Source organism: Myodes glareolus, chromosome 12 (genome assembly GCF_982192425.1).
Source record: "Myodes glareolus chromosome 12, mMyoGla1.1, whole genome shotgun sequence".
Lineage (NCBI taxonomy): Eukaryota > Metazoa > Chordata > Mammalia > Rodentia > Cricetidae > Myodes > Myodes glareolus.
The window spans coordinates 28,824,472-28,842,422 of record NC_142037.1 but is presented as its reverse complement, the minus strand read 5'-3'; the positions used below and the strand labels follow the sequence as shown (position 1 = coordinate 28,842,422).

The 17,951-nt window shown below is 48.2% G+C and overlaps 1 protein-coding gene across 4 annotated transcripts in view; it reads left to right on the top strand.

Moving 5' to 3' along the window:
- Nucleotides 1-17,951, top strand: part of Gata4 (GATA binding protein 4) — a 68,874-nt gene that overhangs the window by 48,150 nt on the left and 2,773 nt on the right. For 3 of the 4 annotated variants that reach the window (XM_085698635.2, XM_085698637.2, XM_085698636.2), the window contains exons 3-5: nucleotides 14,557-14,726; nucleotides 15,484-15,609; nucleotides 16,091-16,178. In XM_085698635.2, the coding sequence (XP_085554761.2) occupies nucleotides 14,557-14,726; nucleotides 15,484-15,609; nucleotides 16,091-16,178 (384 nt within the window). The remainder of the gene's footprint in view (nucleotides 1-14,556; nucleotides 14,727-15,483; nucleotides 15,610-16,090; nucleotides 16,179-17,951) is intronic. The other variant, XM_048421941.3, reaches the window with a different exon arrangement.

The following is a 17,951-nucleotide window of genomic DNA, read 5'->3' as shown; positions in this document are numbered from 1 at the left end:
ATCCCTAGGTCACTGGAGACACACCTCTGAGTATGTCTGTGAATGCGTCTCCAGAAAAAAACTGATTTAGGAAGAAAAGTGTAGGTAGTGCTATCCCACGAGCTGGAATCTTGGATCAAATTAAAAGGAAAAAAGGCAAAGGCAAGGCAAGATGGATGCCAGCACCCATCTCTGTCTACTGTATGTAAGAAACAACTGCAGCAAACTCCTGCCACCATAGGTGGAACCCCAGCCTCCAGGCCTTGCCCCAGGATGGACAGTATCCTCTCAAAGAGTAATTCAAGGTGCATGGTCCCTCCTTAAGTTGTTTATGTCAGACGTTTTCTCCCAAACATGGGGAAAGTAACACACAGCCAAGAGAGTTAAATGCTATCCTATCAAGTATATTTATGATAGAACGATATTTATCAAGGATAAAATAGGCGACTCGAGATAAAAGTGACCAACTGCCATTTGCACCCATGGAGTTCACTGGAGCAGACGGCAGAGGGACAGCAGGTGACAGAACTGGGTCTCGCTGGGAGGTGACAGGGCAAGGGTTTGCCTTCTCTGCTTCCTTCCTCAAGGCCACTCCATCAGTTAAAACAAATAAGGTAAAAGTTTCATCATCAGCCAATTTAGAGAGCAGCTCATGCCCCCGTGCTGGGATTTTCTGCCAAATGTTAATAGAAATCCAGGACACACCAAGGGGCAAGGCTGAGAGCCCATCTCTCCCACCTCTGGCTGTTCCAGTTTCCTTGTTTACGAAGCAAATGTGTTTGGAAATGAAATGTGGATGCCTTAGTTTCTTAGTTGAAAGACAGTCAACTCAGTAAACAAATGAGATGTGCCTAGGGAGTGCCCATAAAGCATGGGAAGGCATAAAAGAAGACCCGAGAGTAGGAAAGACACCAAAATCTTGGAGTAGGGAGCACGGAAATATTTTCTATTTCACATCCCCCACACACAAGTCTATATGTTTATTGCTGTCTCAGGAAACAGCCCAATAGGATTTCTTAAATGCAACTTGTCAAGTTGATTATAGAATTTCTGTGGAAGAGTTATTGTATGAGAATAGTCAAGATAATTTTTTAAAAACAAAGACTTTTAAGAAAAGGGAACTTTTCTTATCAGAAATCAAAACAAACCAACGAGGTCCTGGCACAGAAACGCACGCAGCGCTGTTCAGTACAGCCCTGTTGTGAGTGGAAGTGAAAAATTACTTATTGGAAGCCAGCCAAGGCGTTAGGTCCCGGGAGGCAAGCGCAGAAAGACTGGCATTAGCACGGCTTCCTTTCCAGCATCAGGACCAGCTGAACAACTGTGGGGACTGGAAGACAGAATGTAAATGTTGTGTGCCGTTACCGTGTAAAACTAAGAAGCTCTCTTAAAAGAGTGAAGGGAGCTGGAGAGATGGCTCAGCAGCGAAGAGCCCTGACTGCTTGCTCTTCTGTTCCCAGCACCCACGGGGTGGCTCACAAACCAGCCGTAAGTCCAATTCCAGGGGATCTGATGCCCTCTTCGGACCGCTACAGGCATGGTATGCGCAAGGTGCATAGATACACACACATGCAGGCAAAACACTCATGCACATAAATCTAAGAAATATGTTTAAAGGAGTGAACCTGACCTGTGCCTGTGTAGAAAATGCCCCAGGACACATGCTTTCAGGGAGTAACTGATCTGTAGAGGAATGGGTATTGTTTGCTGCCCCCTAAGATAAGTACGCATTTATCTCTTCTGTCACCCTGAAGATGTGAGTTTGCGAATGGGACTTACCTGGACGTCACCTTGCAGCCATCTAGCAGAGGACTTTTGTGTTGCTCTGCCATCATTTTCATACTCTGCCCCGTGGAAGGAATGAGTCACCTTCAGTCTAAATGCCAGCTGGAGGGTCAGCAAGACAGCCAGCTCAGCAGGTAAAGGCACTTGCTGCCAAGTCCAACACTGAGAGAGAACCAAGTCCTGAAAATTGTTCTCTTTCATACACACTCCACGGCGCATGCCTACCTCCCGATAAGCAAAAGCATCATTAAAAATTAAAATTCCAGAATGAAGCACAGGTACATACCAGAACTATGACTAATTTGCAGCTGACACGCAATGCGAAGAGAGAAAGGTCCTTAATATTATTATAAGCTAATTATAGGTTCTATTGAGATTTGGAAGATGTTTGTTACCACATAAGCTAACAATAGCTGACTGGTGCATTTCTGCTGACAACTAAGCAGAAGCCACTTATGCAAATACTTCTTGGCAAGGCTGTAACAAGTCCATTACACGATAAAACAGAACAAAAACCTTTTCTCCTATAAAGAGGTTTGTACAAGGATGCTTGCTTGAGGCATTGCTACTAAAACAAAACTTGGAGACAACCAAAACACAGCCAATCCATCTTAGTCCAGCCGCTATAGAATATCTGAGACTGGGTAGCTAAAGTACAGACATTTATTCTGAAACCAGGGATGTCTGAGATCAAAGTGCCAGTACATTTAGTGAGGGAACTCTTTGTAGTTTGTGGATTACGATGTTCTGTTCCCTCAAGTGAGGTGAGATAGATGTCTGTTTTTCTCTTATAAGGGTATTCATTCCTTCCATGAGTGCTTCAATCTAATGACACAGTCACCTCTTGAGAGCCCCACGTCATCATGTTGGGTTTAGGCTGCAGGGACACAAACTGTCTCAGTGAGACGACGGCTAAGGAAACGTGATGGATTGAGATAATGAAAACACGGGGTGGTACTGACAACGGGTCCACATTGTGAGAGTGGACCTGAGACAGAATTATAGCCCCTAAAGGGAAGGGGCTACATCTGCAATGCTCTGTTCGCCTAAAACTATCGGAAGCAGGAGCTGCGGCAGCGGAGCAGCAGGACATGTGCTTAGCATGCAGGAGGCCCGAGTTCAATCCCCACGGCTGGAAAAAGGGATAGGAAGCAAACACCAATATGACAAAATAATAAAGATTTGACAGCGCCGGGTGGTGGGTGCCATTGTTTGCTGTGCTCTCATTCATTCAGTGATTGAGATGGTTTATTTTTTTAAAGTAAGTATAAATTCACTGCAGAGCATGAAGCACGCCTGTAAAAATTTTAAAAAGTACAAGATTATATTACATTGTACAGAGATATATTGTGCAAAGGTACAAAAGGAAGCCAGAAAATTTATGTGTTACGTTCAAAAGATTGGCTCAGAGATGGTGGAAGAAGAATACAAGTAAAATTTTTTGTAGTTTTCTATAATTTAAACTTTTCCTAAAAAATAAAAATTATAATTAAGGAAAATATAAACTTGCCAGCCACTATTACTAGGGATGGTCCCTGGTGACAGGAGAGACTTAAAAAGTGAGACACTCTCTCTTAAAGCATAGTTGAAGTTTTTGTAGCAATTTTAATTTATATAGCTTAAATACAAAATTTTAGGTATAAATCAGGAGAAGAAAACCTAAAAGTATATTAATCCGGAGCATTGTAATAGAGTGTCAAGTCAGGTGGCTCGGCAAGCAGGAAGTCAGAAACCATCTTTTCTATAGACTTCATTTTCAAGTGAAGATCAGTTGAAGAGAGGCAACCAATTGTGGTAAACATTCCCACTTCTGCAATCGGTTTCCATGGCCCTCGTCTTTAAGTCTGGTAAGTTTCTGATAGTGGAACTGGCCAGCATTAGTCTCACCTTAACAGTAGAGAACAATGACACGGCTGCCCACAGTGCCCTCTAGGGGTTGGAGGACCTTCCTTGGGGCCACGCCATGTGGATGGGAAGAGACTGGGAGCCCTTTTACCAACCAGCTGTGGTTCTGTCTTTTGAAGTTATGTTAATTTTGATTTTCTTCAAAGAAAGGCTTCTACAGCTTATAAACCAATGACAAACAACAACCGCCACCACAACGAAACAAGCAAACGAGAAACCTCTCACTGCAGAAAGAGCAATATGCAGATAACGTTTGATCTATTAATTTGAATGACTGTCAAGTTAGGGAGAGAGCGCTTCAGTCATAGATTCTCTGTTTATTTCTTGTGTATGGACTGTTTGGCTGGCGTGTATGTCTGTGCACCCTCCGTCTGCCTGGTGCCCTTGGAGGCCACAGAACAGACTGTTGGATTCCCTGGAATGTCAGTTACAGACACCGGCTCCCTGTGGTGCTGGGAATCGAACTAGTGTTCTTAACAGCAGGGCTATCTTCCCAGCCCCAAACTTAGCCCTCTCTATAACACCCTCTTTTATAGCGGGGCGGGGTGGGGGGGGTACTGCAACGGTGTGTGTGACGATCTCCTGAGCCTTTAGAAGGATGTAGTTGGTCTGTCTTTCTTTTTGGTTTTGCTTTGTTCACTGTACTCAGAACTGGACAGAACCTTGCCGACTCACATCAGACTCCATATTTCATGCAGAAAGCTTGCAGCATTTCAGGGTAACTGGGTACATTAGTGGGAGAAAATGTTAAGTGCAGGCGATTGGGGCTTAACCTTGGTTTGATGAAGTAATCCCTGAGAAACCCCAACAGGGGAAAACAGACTTGGTGGATACTTTTCAGCACCCTGGCTCCCCTCCCTCCCCTTCGAAAAGGCGTAAATCTCCCCTGAAACACCTCCCAAGTGTCCAGGGCAATAAAGAGGTCACATTATATCTCCATAAATCTCCCCTCTGGCTGGCTGGCTGCTGCCATTCTGTCCCGGAGAGGAAGTTGTTTTCTTTCTGACAGTGGCTGCAAGCCTGGAAGGAAAAGGCTTTCTCCGAAGACCCATTGTCTCATCCCCAGGGGAGCGGCCCTGGCAATTTGTTCAGTGTTTCCGTCTAGGCTGCCAGCCTGCAGTACTCCTTACACGGGTGCAGAGGCAAATGGTAGCCTGACTGCAGCCTCGCCTAGGAAAGTCCCGTCTCAGGCTTTCTAGTAAAGGAGCTAGGGTCATGTATGTGCATGTGTGTAACTGATCTGGAAATATCAGGCAGAGCCAGTGGCACTGGGGGCCATGTACACTTGCATAACTGTGCCACGCACAGGAGAGGGAGGCTATTAGAATCGGGGCCTGTGTCTGCCTGTATGGGGCCCTGGTATGGAATGAAGGGACAGAGAAAGGACAGCGGAGTGCTTCTCTAAGTAAGCACTTAGAGAAGGGATTCCCTTTTCTCACTTTGTGAAATAGGATGCTTTTATGGAAAAATCAGAACATGAAGCCTGCCTGACTTCAAAATGCTACTGCTACACGGAGCAGGGGTGACGCCAGTCTGGGGCATAGTTATTCACATTCCTGACCATGCAGAATACTTACTGCTCATTGAAAATAAAGGCGCAGTACAAAAGGGTGCATTGAACAAGACGTCTCCCTGAGCCACCAAGACGACTCTCTGGAAGTGACTTTTTACTGTACCTGCTCCATCCTTCCACAGTCTGCACTGTGAACGCAAACAGACCCATCCCTAGGTTATATCTTCCTTTGGTGAGAGGCATTGTTATGTGTTGCCCTGTCCTTACAACATAAACCTGTAAGGCTTTCAAATCAATGCGGAATTCTTCAGGCTTCCCAGCTATGGTATGTGTGCTTGCTGAAGCAACCATTCCATAGGGAAGAATATTTGGGCTGGCTTCCCCATCTTCTGCTATCACAGAAAATGAATTTACTCCTTAGAAGCCATTCACACAAGGGTCCGTGCACTCACAGCAAACATACCTAGAAGAGGAATAGTTGGATCAAATTGCACACACCATTTATACTTGTGATATGATAGTGTCAAGTCGCCACGCCCCTGGGCTGGGTCATGCCTCCTGCCACACTCCTCATCATATCCGGGAGGCTTGTTGCTCACCCCCTCCCCAGGGCACCACGAAAAGATGGAGGTAGGCAGGGAAGGGCCATTGGCACACAGCCAGTGACTGGCGGAGACGGGACCAGTGCTGGACTTTGTCCACAGTGTGGTTGGCAGCATCCTTTGATAAACTATATTCTATTCTCACACTTGCTGGAACTGTCCCCTGTAGGGAGAGCTTTCCCTTTCCTCTGCAGAAAACACAATGCCTTGGTGGATACTTGAGCCTGGTGAGTTTACTGCTCTGGACAGGAGAATCCTGGTCCTGGGGAGAAGGTCCTTTGTGGGAGGCATTTATTACCCCTTTGTTTATTTATTCTGTGTCCACTCATGGGCACACCGTGGCACTCCTGTGGAAGTCGGAGGACAGCTTTCAGGAGTTGGTTTTCTCCTGTCATGTGGGTTCCAGGGATCAAACTCGGGTCATCAGACCTGTCAGCAAGTGACTTGACCAGCTGCACTCTCTCACCGGCCCCCTATTTACTTGTCTTCTGAGATAGTCTCATGTATCTTACAGGATGATACAATTGTACAGTTGAGATATAGCTTTGGGTAGCCTTGAACACCTATTCCTCTTGCCTCCACCTTCCAAGTGCTGGGATTACAGATGTGCACCACAGCTGGCTCTTTCCGTCTATTTTGAGATGGGAATATCCCAAGAGTTAAAGGCGGGGTGGGGGCGGGGGAGTAGACATCTCCTATCCTTCACATGCTAAGAAGACTGACTTGTTTAATTGCTTGCCTACTTAATTACTTTAAGTCCTGTTTGAGGAAGGAAATCTCAATATTTTAATACAATATTAAATATACATACCTTTTTTTAAACTCCAAATTTTTATTTCTTGACTGAACCTTGTTTTTATTTCTTGCTCCCGATCACTGAGCACGTGGGTCATTTCCATGTTTTGCCATGAAAATATCTAAAATAAAAATCTCCCCCTGTGGAGAATATTCTAGTGAATTGTCGGGGCGGTGGTTAGCGCGATGTGGTGTCCTTTTCCACAGACACACATCCGTTACACGCCGTTACACGTGCACACACATTTACTTCTACACGGGCACGCAGCTGGGTACTTGCAACCCTCTGCTGCGCAGATAGCTCTCCCAGACCAGTGTGCGTGTGGCCAGGGACAGAGGGTCACTCAAATCCATCTGGCTCTCCTGGTGATCTTCTGCTCCATGAGACACCTGGAGGTTCAGATCTGTGTCGAGTCCCACGGGTCACTGTGCAGAGCACGGCAGGTGGAGTGACCCAGAGGACAGCAGTGCCACCAGTGTGTGGGAGGACAAGATCAGGTCACTCACCTTTCTGGGAGTGGTACTCGCTCGCAGGTCACCTGTCTTCTCTGGACCTTGGTTTCCTCTGAAGAGTCATGGAAATGCATGCGCCCCACTCTCTGGTTTTTGGACCTCCTTCCCCGCAGCATTCTCCAGGAGCCTTGCTCTGCCGCGAGCCTACGTGGGGGAAGGTGTGGGGAGCTGCACAGCTGTCAGAGGGCCAGGGCCAGGGAAGAGAGGACACCTTGGGCAGAGTCCAGGAAGTCTTTTGCTGGTTCATTCATCAGGACGCTGTGGGTGTAGTTGAACTGATGTTGATAACCATGAAGCCTAGAGGGCTCTGGGATGTTAGCACTCGTCAGAGAAACAGGGATGGCAGGATTTTTGAGCCATGTGTTTGGCTTCCTATGAGCACCCTATCTGGGAGGGTCTGGATGTTATACCTTTTTGATACCATAGTATTTCCTATGTCCTGCCTGGGCCCAGCTCTGCAGAGCACAGGGGTCCAGGGCAGAGTCCTGCACAGGGCATGGCCTTCTCGGGTCTCCTGGAGCTTTGTGGTGGATCCTGCACTCCACTCCAGGGAAGCCTTTCCTTACCATATTCCTGAAGATCCGCTCACAACAGTGTTGGCAGCAGGAAGAATCCTTCTAGTGGGCGCCTTGCAGAGCAATGCCGATCTACCTCTGAAAGTCTCTGAGACCAGACAAGCTGGGATGACAGTATATTTGGGTCCTGGACTTCTCTAGGCTCTCCTGCTAACGCATCCTGTTGAGACTGAATTTTTGGACAACAGCCCTCTCTAGGCCCTGGGCAGAGAGGGTTGGGACAGGCAGCAAAGCCCCGAGATCAGGAGGTAGCAGATGACGCCTCTGGTTTTTAAGCCACAACTATAGACCATTCTTCAGGTGCTCCCTGTTCTGGGCTGACCTCTAACCCCAACTCAACAGTGGCAGGTCAGGTAGGAGCAGGGTAGCTGGGATTGTCGGGCTTTCTGAGGGAGGAGGAATAGTTGCTTACTCCTGCCTTCAGGCTGCAGTGACAGGATTGCCTGCTGCTGGCCTGCGGCAAGTGAGTATTAGCTCTTAGAAATAGCTGGAGATGTTCTCTTTAGTTGTTCATTATTCTATTATTATTATTATTATTATTATTATTATTATTATTATTATTATTATTATCCTCTCCTGCCTAACTTCCCCTCCCCTCTTCTTTCCTTCCTCTTCCCTTTGATGCATTTCTCCCTCTCCCTTCTTCCCTCCCTCCCTCCCTCCCTTCCTTCCAGAATGTCCTTGCCTGTATATGATGTTTCAGGACCTGTGTCACACTTTAGAGTCCCCACATGGGCACTGGCATTGTGTTTCTCAGAAGCAGAGGTTAGGGCGGGCTTCACCCCCAAGGCCTGGCTGTGTAACCACTTCTGTTCCACAGTCCCAGGGTTTCTAAAATAGGTACTTCAATCCCATCGGAGCACTGTAGGAGCTGTGGCCCTCGTGGCCAGCCAGCTTCCTGTCATGGGCTTCTGCTGCAGCCTGATGAAGCCCAGAGAAATGAAACTCAGTGGCTGCCAGAAAAACCCCGGGTTTGTTTGTTTCTTGTGCCCCAGACCCAGGCGCCAGCGGTGGCGGATGAACTGAGGCCTGTCGGGAAACCCAGGCCCAATCTACTGAACCTTGGATCTGTGTGAGGTTGGGGTTCAACATGGGACATTTGGGGTGGGGCTGCAGACTTCTCTCCTGAAGTCCTTTGGTCCTCGGGAAAGGTCCTTTTGCACCCCGCCTGGACTGTGCCTTGTTTTACCCCCAAAATTCTCCGTTTTGAATTCTCTTCTCCTACTGGCTCTCTTCCTAGCCCTGATAGCTAACTGCTCTAAGAAACGGGCATCATCACTGCATGGTGGTGTACCACCTTTCTCTGAATAGTGATCTAGGACAGTGGAAGTGGAGAGAGGGTGCCGAAGGCCAGATTCACCGCAGTGTGCCACACTTAATAGAATTATTTGTTTGGAGCTGTGTCTTCTCAGCTAGGCCAATGCATACACCTTGGGACAGAGATTTTGCTCCAACTTTTCTGCCATGCCTGTGTGCCGAACACTTGTCAAGGGGTCAGTAGATAACAGACACAGGGTAAAAGGAGAGACTGCATCAAGTTGCTCCCCAAACATAGAGCAAGGGTCCTTCCAGCATGGGCTGTGACTCAAGACTCAAGACTGAAGGACACACCCAGGGCAGACTAGGGCCTGGGTGACACTCAAAGTGCAAACTCAAGGCAGCATCAGCTACCTGGGATTGGAAAGGTCAAGGGACAGACTGCAGTGCCCAGGGGGTGCTGCTAGCCATGACCCGGCTGTTCCCTTTCTCTCTCCTTTTCAACTCCTTCTGTCCTTCCCCCAGCCCCCATTTGCTTCCTGTGATTTGCAGAGCCAGGTGGGTGCGCTCTACAGGAGAAATGGAGCAGGGTCCTTCCTACCTTTGATTGCATCAACCTTGGGGAAATCAGGGCCCCCTTTCCCTTCCAGGCACTTGGACAGGTGTAGTGCGCCATGATTTCTAGAACTGTCCGTCCTGCAGCAATGTATTCCTGTTTAAAAGAGAGTTGTTTAAAGTCGGGCATGGGATGGTAGTGGGGAGTTAGGTGTCTGTCTCTGGGATTAGGAAAATATTCCACTTCCCATGAGCAGCTTCTGAGAATTCCTAGGCAGAGAGTGTGAACTTTCACTTTCAGTGTTTGTAGCTTGCAGCCTCAAACTTGAGATGGGAACCCCATGGATCTGAGTCTGGCCTCATCCATGCCAGAAAGCATTAGATTTCCAAGTCTTTTCTCCCTTGTCCCTGGCCTTTCTCCCTCCCTCTGCCCCTCTTCTCCAGCCTCAGAACAATAATCCGTCATGGTCATTGCTATCTCACTGGGTGTTTGCAGAGCACTCCACAGCCATTGTTGTGAGTTTTTCCTCTCATTTGCAAAGTACTTTACAGCTATTATTACAAGACTGTCCTCTTAGAGTGGAGAGATGCTGACCCACTCTCCAAGGTTGGATTCCCACTGCGCCCCAGTGGGTGGACCAGTGCCTGTGCTGGACAGGGGTGGGAATGGGAGACAGGCTGTCACCGGCTGGAGCCACACGGCTGGGCCCTCAACTTGCCCTCTGGAAAGTTACACCCTGTGCTTTTCCTGAGGAAGAGTAAGAGGTGCTGACTGGGGACTGGGCAGTCCTGCACCCCTTCTTCCCAGAAGTAAGCTCTAAGCTGCTGAGATGGGCTGCATTCTTCCCACTCCCTGGCCCTGGGCTGGGGCGAGGGGTGGGGAGGCAAGGGAAGTCAGACAGACGTAAAAACGCTCCCCTCTGTTGGGGATCAGATTCCTCTGTTTTCTAAATCAGAATTTTAAAAATCAGTAGTTACGATTTTCTAGACCGGCGCTTTCATGAAAGCAGAAGTCCCCACTAGAGTCCGTCCAGCCAAAGCTCCTGTCTTCTAGGCTCTGCTGCCCCCACTCTTCTGGACACCTTTGCCAGTCTGCACGCCAGAGTCAGCACTGCTCTCTTCCATCCCAGGTCTTCTCTACTGGCCACTTACAGTTTCCATGTAGGAGCTGGAGAGACGGCTGGGGGCTAAGAGCACTTGTTGCTCTTGCAGAGGACTGGGGTCCAATTCCCAGAACCCCCATGGTGGCTCACAATCACCAGTACCTCTAGTCTGAGGGGGGTCTAATGCCCTTTCGCCTCTGCAGGTACCAGGCACACATACACGGTACACATACATACATACACACATAGCTGCATGCATGTTGGCAAAATGCTCATAGGCATGAAGTAAATCTCTTTTTTTTTTTTTTGAAATAAAAATTCCACATAACATTTCATTGAACTGGTCGGGTAGTAAGATTTCGTGGTGGAATATGTACACAGGTGTGCCTGGCTAGGCATCTTGAAGAAACACGGTCTTTGCTTCCTGCCCAGTTCCCTCCTTTGGCTCCCGAGCTACACTGACTGGTCTATTTGGGCTGGACTTGCACATTTCCTGTCCAAGACCAATGGTATCTGCCACAAATCCCGCACTCTGCTGGGAGTTTGAAAACGGAATGCTTCATCTTATCGCCCACTATTGATTCCTAGGTCCAGTCTGTTAAACTAGATCATTAGCGCCCCGAGAGCAAGGCACCCTCTTCGCTCCTGTGGCATCTGCTGTCCTGCTTCAATCACAGGTGTTTGGTAAATATTTGTGGGTGTCAAATACATATTTGCCAATGCCTGGCGACTTTATCTGGGTAGGAAAACAGTTGCTAGAAGGCAGAACCTGAGGTGTCCTTGCATGAGTTTCCCAGGTCAACCTTTGTGCTGAGTCCTCAGAGCGGGGAGGGGTAATTGAGGGACAGAGAGGATGTACCCACAGGCGCTATTCCCTCGATGATGTATGCACACGTGTATTGTACTCAGTGTGAAGAAAAGCGGGGCCTCCCCTCTCAAAAACAGCAACAAATCGCAAAGGGGTTTTACCAGAGAGCTTAAATGAACCAGAGTGAGACAGAGACCTGTGCGAGTATCTTTACCTGTGGGAGAGACGGGCTGAGACTTTGATGAGCTGAAATGAAAGGATCTCAGGTTTTCTTCTGTAGTACAGGGTGGTTAAAATGGATAAAGGTCCAGGCAAGGTGACATTGCCCACAGATCACGGGAAGCCGCTTGATGGTTAAATAGGAGCGTATTTTATACTCTTATACTCTGCCGTCCTTGGACTATAACTCTTTATCAAGATAAAGGGAAACAGAATCAAAGGACTGCAGTAGGTTTGGGCTAAAACAATGAGTAAAGCCCTTTCTTCCGAGGTGAGATTTAACCTCGTCTGTGGTCCTGGTTCAATTATGAGGCTGCAGCGCCATCTAGTGTACATGGCAAACAAAGGGCTGCCACCGCTCGTTCTCAACCCTGCTGGATATTGGCTCTGGGAATTCCTGGTCTTTCTACTGCTTTCGGAGGGCTGGAAAGGCAAGAGCAAGGCTGGCAGGCCACCGACAAGGTGCTGGTGCTGGCTACTGGTGGTGACCCAGCAGAGAGTAAGCCACGGACAAGAGTCACCTCTGGAGGCAGGTGACCTTGATGAAGGGCCTTCAGTGTAACACAGGTGTAAAAATAGCCTCTCGGTGCTGGCTTTGCTTAAGCTCCTGGCCTGAGCAAACAGCCCCTCACACCTGTAACATTGTTTGCTTGGTGTGGACACGCCGCCACCTTTTGCAGGTGTAAATGACTGTTTGCGTGCCCAGAGCTATGGGGAGGGCGCCCTACCCTCTTCCAGCCAACATTCCCTTAGAGCTGATTACTGAACAGTGGAGCTGGCAAAATGTTCAGCCTTAAACCCCAGGGCTGGGGCCTGAAGGAGCGGCCGACCTTTAATCCTGCCTTCGGAGGGGGTGCAGATGGCCTTCCCAGAGAAGAACTCAGCATTGCCTTTGGTGTCAGGACAAGGGCAATCTGGAGACCAAGGTGGCTATGCTTAGAGGCAGAAAACTTAGATAGCATGAGTCAGAGGGACTTCTGGAAGTTTCCAAGCAGAGTTTATATAGGTCAAAGGGAGTGCGAAAACCAACCCTACCTCTCTCACTCAGGCAATGAGAAGGGACACGAGGGTTTCACCAGTAAAAGGGCAAGTGAAAGGGTGACAGATGAAGGCAGCTTTCTTGTGGAGGAATGACACATTTGATGGACTCTATTAGGTGTCTTTAAGTGTGTGTGCCACATACAAGGAAAAAGAACAAAAAGCAAGATCACACATATACATTAAAAGTACTATCCTGTTACTGATAAAATACTCTGACAAAGAAAGGAAGGAAGGGAGGGAGGGAGGGAGGGAGGGAGGGAGGGAGGGAGGGAGGGAGAAGAGAGAGGAGGTTATTTTAGGTGACAAGTCCAGGTCCATCACTGTAGGGAGTCACAGCTGCAGGAGCTAGAGACAACTGTACACGCCGTGTTTACAGTCAAGAGCAGAGAGAAAGTGCATGCATACTTGCGCGCATGCTTGCTTGCTTGCTCTCCTTTTCTCTACTCTTGAACAGCTCAGGCATCCTTGCCTAGGGAATGGTGCTGCCTATGCTAGGCAGGGTCTTTCCATATCAATGAACTTAATTCAGACAATACACATGCTCACAGCCAGTCCCATGTAGGCCGTTCCTTGTAGAGACTCTTTCTTGAGGTGATTCTAGTTGATGAGAGTTGTGAGGTGACAAGTGGGCAATTCCAGCTAACCAGCACAGGAGGAAACCTAAGTGAACAATAAAGTTAAGAATGTAAATAGAACCCTCGTCTCCATGACCTAGAAACTCTCCTTCTAGGATAGAACTCGGAGTCGGAACTAAAAAACTCATCGCAGATGTATCTACAAAGAGACCCGTGTTTACAGAACAAATATCAGAAACTAGACAGAGAGATTAAGCAGTTACTGAAGAGCAGACGTCGGGGGGGGCACATTTCAATGATGAACTAATATTATACCATGCTGAAATGAGTTTATAATACATTTCTAATGTGGTAACACATTAGGGCATTAGGCAAACAGAGCAAAGCAAGATAGGCTTTGCCATATCGCTTGACCTCAACTAGGCAAAAGTATGTGTCAACATAGACAGTCTCACAAAGGGTAGAATAAAATAACACGCTCACAAAATACAACATAGAAAGTCTCACAAAGGGTAGAATAAAACAACACGCTCGCAAAATACAACATAGAAAGTCTTACAAAAGATAGAATAAAATAACATGCTCACAAAATACTGACCCATACTTTCCTCACATGTTTCAATACTAATTCTCCTACAATGTAAATATATTTATCCAAAAAGAAAAAGAATCTGTATGATTTACTTTTGCTATGATTATGACTGTAATACCCAGAGAAATTGTTTAACAGAAGACAGATTGATTTTAGCTTATGATTTCATAGGGATTTGGTCTACAGTGGTGAGGGAGGTGTAGCAGAATGGATGGGATGACAGAATACTGTGGAGGTTTCTTGAAGTGCAGTAGACCAGGAGGCAATGAGAACAGGAATAGAACAAGGGGCCTGGAATTATAACCTTGAGCAGTCGACTTCTGCCAGGCAGGCCCCACCTCCTTATTGGGTTCCACAGTCTCCCAAAATAGTGCCATGGCTGGGAACAGATGTGCAAAACCTAAGCCTGTGGGGACGTTTCGTGTTCAAACCATCACACGGTCATAATTTTGAGAAGGAAAATGAAGAGAAAGGTCTGAGCGGGTTAGGTGGTTTGGTGAAGACTGGAGTGGCAGGATCTGGACTCGGAAGTGTCCCCTCTCACCCAGGGAGCGGATGACTTCCTCAGGCAGCTCTGCTGCACCTGGACGGCACACAGTGGCACCCGCTTGCCTTGCAGTACTGACCAAGGAAGAAGGAATCTTCTGGGGAGACCTCGGGCCCTGCGTTCCAGGTGAAAGGTCTCCGAGCAAACCAAAAGTAATCATTTGTGTTCCCTTTCTCCTGTGTCCTCCCCCAGTAGATATGTTTGATGACTTCTCAGAAGGCAGAGAGTGTGTCAACTGTGGGGCCATGTCCACCCCGCTCTGGAGGCGAGACGGGACAGGACACTACCTGTGCAATGCCTGTGGCCTCTACCACAAGATGAATGGCATCAACCGACCCCTCATTAAGCCTCAGCGCCGGCTGGTAAGCAAGCACCCCTATGGCGTAGGGCCAGTTGCCTGGAGAGCAGCCAGCTTCGTCCGTTTTCGCTGCACCAGACTTTGAGACTCTTGCCCAGCTGTAAATTTCGGAATTGGGGGATATGAGCTGAGGGGTTAGGAAGGAGGGAGCTTCTTACACCTTTAGAGTGAGCTTGGGCTTGCTTCAAAGATACTGGCCCAGCTAGTCCACCCTCATCACCCCTATCATGCGATAGCAGAAAATGAAGCTCAGAGAGGTGAGTGGCACCAGCCACAGGGAGCCAGATCCAGGTCTCCTTGATCTCAGCCCCTTTGTCTTGAAGGCCAACATAAACCAGAAGTTGTAATGGGGCCAGGTGTTTGCTGCCTGTGTCTCCTCTCCTCTTCTTCCTCTTCCTCCTCTTCCTCATCTTCCTCCTCCTCCTTCCCCTCCTCTTCCTCCTCTTCTTCCTCCTCTCCTCCTTCCCCTCCTCCTCCTCCTCCTGTCCTCCTCCTCCTCCTTCTCTTCCTCTTCTCCTTCTTCCCCCTTCTCTTCCTCTTCTTCTTCTTGCCACCTGACTCTGATCAACACCAACCCACTTTGGTGTATCCAGAGAAGGGAACTAGAGAGAGAGACACCCTGAAGCTTCCTCTTTGAGGCCCATCAAGTTCCTCTCCCCAAACACAGTCAGACACTGGCATCCATGAGCTCCACGTTGGGAAAGCCATGCTCTGCTGACAGTGGCCAGGCCATTCATACCGTACCCCGATCTATGTTGTAGTCTGCTTCCCGCCGGGTAGGCCTCTCCTGTGCCAACTGCCAGACCACCACCACCACGCTGTGGCGCCGCAATGCTGAGGGAGAGCCTGTGTGCAACGCCTGTGGTCTCTACATGAAGCTCCACGGGGTGAGTCAATGCCCTGCCCTGCCGTGCCAGACCTATGCCCCACCTATGCCCCCTCATGCCCTCAGCTCTGCCTGACAGGAGCCTCCTCCATTTCTGTTCTGCAGGTCTCACTTGTCTTTCCTCAAGAATAGAATCCACATGCTTCTTCTTTTACAAACCTTCACTTAATGTATGTGTGTGTGTGTGTGTGTGTGAGAGAGAGAGAGAGAGAGAGTTTCAATACCACAGCACAAACCTTCGTTTAATATGTGTGTGTGTGTCTGTGTGTGTAAGAGAAAGAGTTTCAATACCATAGTACAAATCTTCATTTAATTTGTGTGAGAGTGTGTGTGTTTCAATACCATAGCACAAACCTTCATTTAATTTGTGTGTGTGCGTGTGAGAGAGAGAGACAGAAAAAGAGAGAGTGTGTTTCAAGACCATAGCAGACATCTACAAAGGGAAATTGATATATTAAATATATTAACTTCCAACCCTTCAGGTACCCAGGCCTCTTGCAATGCGGAAGGAAGGAATTCAAACCAGAAAACGGAAACCCAAGAACCTGAATAAATCGAAGACAGCAGCAGGTGAGGAATAGATCCATGTGTAGACATGTGAACAAGTCAGGAATTCCCAGAGCATTCGAGAACCATGTCTGCCTCGGTAGGCTGCCAGAGTATGGTGGTAACCGCCTCCTCCATCCTCTCAGGACAGAAAAGAACCCAGCAAAGAAGCCAGGCCCATGAAGCCATAGGATGATTGCCCTGCAATAGACCCCTTGCAATAGACTGGCTGGACCAGTGTGCGGCCTGAGAGAGTGATGTTCATTGGCCCCGCCTTTAATGCTGCAATCAAAGCAGACAAGTTCTCGTTAGGCATGCTCCTGACAGATTGATCTGTAATTGGGGGTACATTAATGTCACGTAGAGCTCTGAACCGGCACAAATTCCTGCAGGGATCCCCTCAAGACCTGACAGAAGCAGACTGTTAGTCTGTCTTCCTAATAAGCAAACTGAGGCTCGAGGGTAATGGCTTAAAATCACATTAGTATTGGCTGGGATTTGGAATGCTGCACTCTGGGATCAATAGTCTGTTCAATATGTTGTTCTGTCTTCAGGGTTTCTATGTGGCTCAGAGTAACCTTGACCTCATGACCTTCCTCCTCAGCCTCCTAAATTGTAGGATTATAGGCGTGAGCCGCTCACTTAGTGGCAATGCCTTCTTAATTTCTAGATTAAGAAGAGGGTTACAGGGCTGGGGAGATGGCTCAGCCAGTTAAGAGCACTGGCTACTCTTCCAGAGGACCCATATTTAATTCCTGGCATCCACGTGGGGGCTCACACCTGTCTGTAACTCCAGTTCCAGGGCTTCTGATGCTCTCACACAGAGATGCAGGCGAAACATCAATGCACATAAAATAAAATAAATCACACATGAGAGAGATGGGGGGGGGTAGAGGGAGAGAGAGAAGAGTGTTACTAATGTCTCCTACCCAGAGCCTTCTGTGCTCTACGCTTCCAAATTAGGATTTGATTGGCTTCAGCAGAGGGAATGAATTGACTGATGTGGTGGACAGCTCACCTTCTCACCCCAGGCAGGCGGACTCACAAAAGCCATGGCCGGCATTCTAGGTTCCTACATTAAACAGGGACTTCCGGAAGAAGTATCTCCTACCTGAATCTTCTGCCACTCCTCTTTCCGCCTCCCGGACTAGGACCGCAGCAGAGCCCCTGGGCTCAGGTGTGGAGTCCTCAACTCCTAAGTCGGAATTCAGGACCATAAATTCTGTAGCAGGACCTGTTCTGGAGAGGCACGGGACATTGTCATCACCACTTCCCCCGAGCGGTGTTCACATTTTGCTAGAGAGAAGTTAATATAGTTAATTAGAGGTTGTTGTCCCAGAACCCTCTGGCAGTCTCCTGAAATACATAGTAATTACGTTGAAAAACTACGCTGAGAGCGTGGAATCCCCCACACAGAATGTGGTCTCCAGGGCTAATGGATCTAGGGTCATGAGGGCATCACTGAGTCTTTTGCAAAAGTTCCCTTAGGGCTGGGGATGTAGCTCAGTGAGTACTTAGCATGCAGGAAGCCCCGGCTTCAATCTCCAGCATTCCATACACTGGGCGTGGTAATCCTAGCACTCGGGAGGTGGAGGAGGCAGGAGTACCAGTTCTATGGCATCTTAACTACATAGTGAGTTTGAGACTAGCCTGGACTACAGTGGACGCAGTTTTAAGAACGTGAAATAGTCTCTTTGGAATTTTTGATGCTGCGGTCCATCAGAGAACCGCTGTTCTTCACCGTAAAGATTCCTACTTTTCTTCCCAGCCAATGTAACTAGGGCCTCCATGCCTGCA